This window comes from Nanorana parkeri, unplaced genomic scaffold, assembly GCF_000935625.1.
Source record: "Nanorana parkeri isolate BGI_ZX_2015 unplaced genomic scaffold, ASM93562v1 scaffold834, whole genome shotgun sequence".
In the NCBI taxonomy this organism is placed as follows: domain Eukaryota; kingdom Metazoa; phylum Chordata; class Amphibia; order Anura; family Dicroglossidae; genus Nanorana; species Nanorana parkeri.
In genome coordinates this window covers 641,496-644,811 of record NW_017307102.1, presented here as the reverse complement: position 1 = coordinate 644,811, position 3,316 = coordinate 641,496, and the positions used below count along the sequence as shown (strand labels likewise).

Here is a 3,316-nt window from a genome sequence, read left to right as displayed (position 1 = left end):
TGAGATTTGCTTTTTAAACAGCCTACACCAGTTGTTTCCTGTAGTCTTTAGGCAAGTCCAGTGACATTACCTATCCTTCCTTTTCTTTTTGAGGAGGAAGGCAATGGGCGTTCTTTACGCCTGGACTGAGGGCACTCGTGTAATGACATGCGAGTTCTACTAGGAGCCCAAGCTTATGAGGCCACAGTTGGGGTGAACCCAGACTTATGAGGCCACAGTTGGGGTGTTCCCAGACTTATGAGGCCACAGTTGGGATCTGGACTGATTCCACAGTCCAGCTTTAATACAGAAAGTACATTTGAAGACCAGAAGAAAATACTTACACCACAGCCTGGGGATAAGAAAGATTCCACAGTCTGCTCAGAAGCCCCACCGCTGTCAGAGCCACCAGGATCAGGTTGATTTCTAAGGTCACCACAAACGGAGACTTCCGAGGTGCTGACATCCCGCATGGAGGTGGCACAAAATGGACAATGGCGGACAAAGGGGGCAAGCTACATGAAAGAGGAAGCAAGAGATAGACACACAGAGGAACATGGGAATCAAGTACAGAGAGAAAACAAAGAGGAAGATGCGGAGGAAGAATCGACAACCTGGAGGAAAGGAAGAAAAACAAACAGGTATTTAGCTGCAAACAATGCATTGCCTCGGGTGTATTCCCTACATTCCACTGACAGATAACAGTCTGCTTCTTTCAAATAGCTATTACCAAGCCAGAGATAAAGCAAAACTCCAGGCAGATGTCTTTGGTTTCCAGTTTTGAATAGATTTGGGAACAGTTAAACGTTCTCTCGGGTTTTTATGAACTTCCTGTACCCGGAAAACCCATAAAAGAAATGGTGGGAGCAGCTGTCACCTGAGCAGGAGGACACAGAAAGCAATAAAAACATTGTCAGAAGTATTAACCCTTCACACTCTACTAGAAATTTGTTTTTTTTTCTGACAAATCACCGCCTTCTTTTAAGTAAAAATGTCACTCGCCTCCACCCATTCATTATACATTATGCTGCTGGGCATCAGCTGTAAAACAAAACTTTTAGGGCACCTCATCACCAACAGAGACAAAATGTAAGACCCTTGCCCCACATCATGTCAGTTAACCGTTCGCCATTGGCTCCAGCACCTGGAATTTGGAGGCGGCTGTGACAGAGGAAGGAGTGGCAGGGCAGAGGTGTGAAAGTGGGTATAAGTCACAGAGTCCCCCTCATTTCCTGGCTGGGGGGCATCCAGCATCATCTACCTATCATGGAGGCTCAGCATCACATGCAAATGCAGTCTGCTAAGGAAAGCCCACTCCTCTAGACATTTTTATTTTTGCATAACTCCTCCCAATAGCCAGCCCACTGCTTACATTAGGGCTGAGAGGAGTACTGAGGCAGGTTGCGGTGATGTTTTCAGGAAGCTCTATACAGCATCTTGTGGGCCCCTCCCCCCAGCCATAATCAGCCTGCATGGCACAGAGAAGCACAAAGACCCAGTGATGACATCACAGTGTATAAAACCCCCTTCTGCCAATCCCTGCACTGGCTTCCACTCGCCCAAAAGGATAAAATTCAAAATATTAACAGTCGTTTATACAGCCAACCACAACTCAGCCCCCGGATATATCTCAAACCTGGTCTCAGAGTATCGCCCTAACCGTCCACTCCGCTCCGCTCTTCCCAAGACCTCCTGCTTTCCAGCTCCCTCGTCAACTCCTCCCATGCACGCCAACAGTTTGCGCAGCGCTTTACAATATAAGGAAGACATTGCAATCACAATACAATTCAAGACAAGATGGAAAGGAGGACCCTGCCTGTGAGGGCTTACAATCTAAAAGGGAGGGGCAAGTGATACAGTGATACATGAAGAGGGAGCTGTGTGGGGATGAATTGTTTGAGAACGTGATGGTTCAGTAATTAGGTTGAAGCGGGATAGGCTTCTCTGAAGAGATGAGTCTTAAGAGATTGCCTAAAGGCAGTCAGACAGGTTGGGGTAGAGAGTTCCATAGGATGGGAGAGGCTCTAGTGAAGTCCTAGAGGCGAGCATGGGATGAGTTGATGAGGGAGCTGGAAAGCAGGAGGTCTTGGGAAGAGCGGAGGGGACGGTTAGGGTGATATTTTGAGACAAGGTTTGAGATATATCCGGGGGCAGAGTTGTGGATGGCTTTATAAGTGACCACCGCGATGCATCTAATGACAGATTCATCGTGACTTCTTCACCATGCTGGGCAAAACAACAGCTTCTCTGTTTCTGTGGATTCCCTTTAATCCTTAGCTGCAGATACTTGCCTCACCTTCATACACACACATTTCCACAAGGGGGTACAAAACGCTGCGTTCAGATATGTAATTTATAACAATCTTTAACGCAGCAGTATTGTATGCTATGGGTCCAGGCACAGTGCACCATTTTGGTCCACAGATCAAAGTGACACTAAACTCATCTCAATCTTAAAAATACATTAAAGTACCTTAACTATTAACACAAATGTATCTTATTTGTGTATCACTCGGCTGTAGATCCTCAAATCATCTCTGAATTGGTGATGACACTGTCCTTCCTTCTGGAGGGGGGGGGGGGCTACGTTTGTTCCCCATGGTCCCTGTGTGTGTTGTAAAGTAGTCACCGCTTAAAACTCACTCCTGTATATAACTTCAATACAAATGAATAAACATGAGGTTGTAGTGCATCAGGGGAGTAGGCTTGGAGCGGATCTACTGGGTGAATATGTGAACTGAGGACGACACAGCATTAGGTGTTGCTCCGCACAGCGTGAGTGGATGGTTTTTGTTGCGCCCGGAGCTGCAGTAAGAAGCATGCAGGCAGCTGATGAAACTCTATGGAGACAAAGGCATTGTGCACCCTCACACGCTGCTTCCCACAGCTCAGGGGGCATCATGTGCCTCTTTGAATGAGCGGATTTAAAGATGAAAACAGAGAGTTGATGCTCCTCTTTAATATCACTTTAGAGTGAACCTGTTGCTTGTATCTACAGACAAAAAACAGGTTCACTTCAAGGAATATTCCCAATTACAGTTCACGTTTAACAGCAACATACTCCCTTTTAATAAGGACTCAGAACATTCCGCTACACAGAGAGAATAGTTCACAGCAAGTGACCGGGAATAGTGGATGGGAGACTCGAGAGCCGTGCTGTAATATAAGAAGTCTGTCATGAGTCTGCTGCTCAGGAACTTCAGCTTAGCACCATTCCTGTCCGCTGCAGACCTCCCACAAAGCAGAACTGACACATAACAATAAACAAGACAGCAGCCATTCATTCAGCGCACACACTCACCTGCTGCTCAGCGGCTCCTCACATTCGATTCGTAAT

General features: G+C 46.6%; 1 protein-coding gene across 1 annotated transcript in view; it reads right to left on the bottom strand.

Moving 5' to 3' along the window:
• Positions 1–3,316, bottom strand: part of POMT1 (protein O-mannosyltransferase 1) — a 41,833-nt gene extending 38,517 nt beyond the window's left edge. The window contains exons 1-2 of the mRNA XM_018565343.1: positions 3,281–3,316; positions 324–494 (exon numbers count right to left, since the gene is read on the bottom strand). Of these exons, the coding sequence (XP_018420845.1) occupies positions 324–445 (122 nt within the window). The 5' untranslated portion in view covers positions 446–494; positions 3,281–3,316. The remainder of the gene's footprint in view (positions 1–323; positions 495–3,280) is intronic.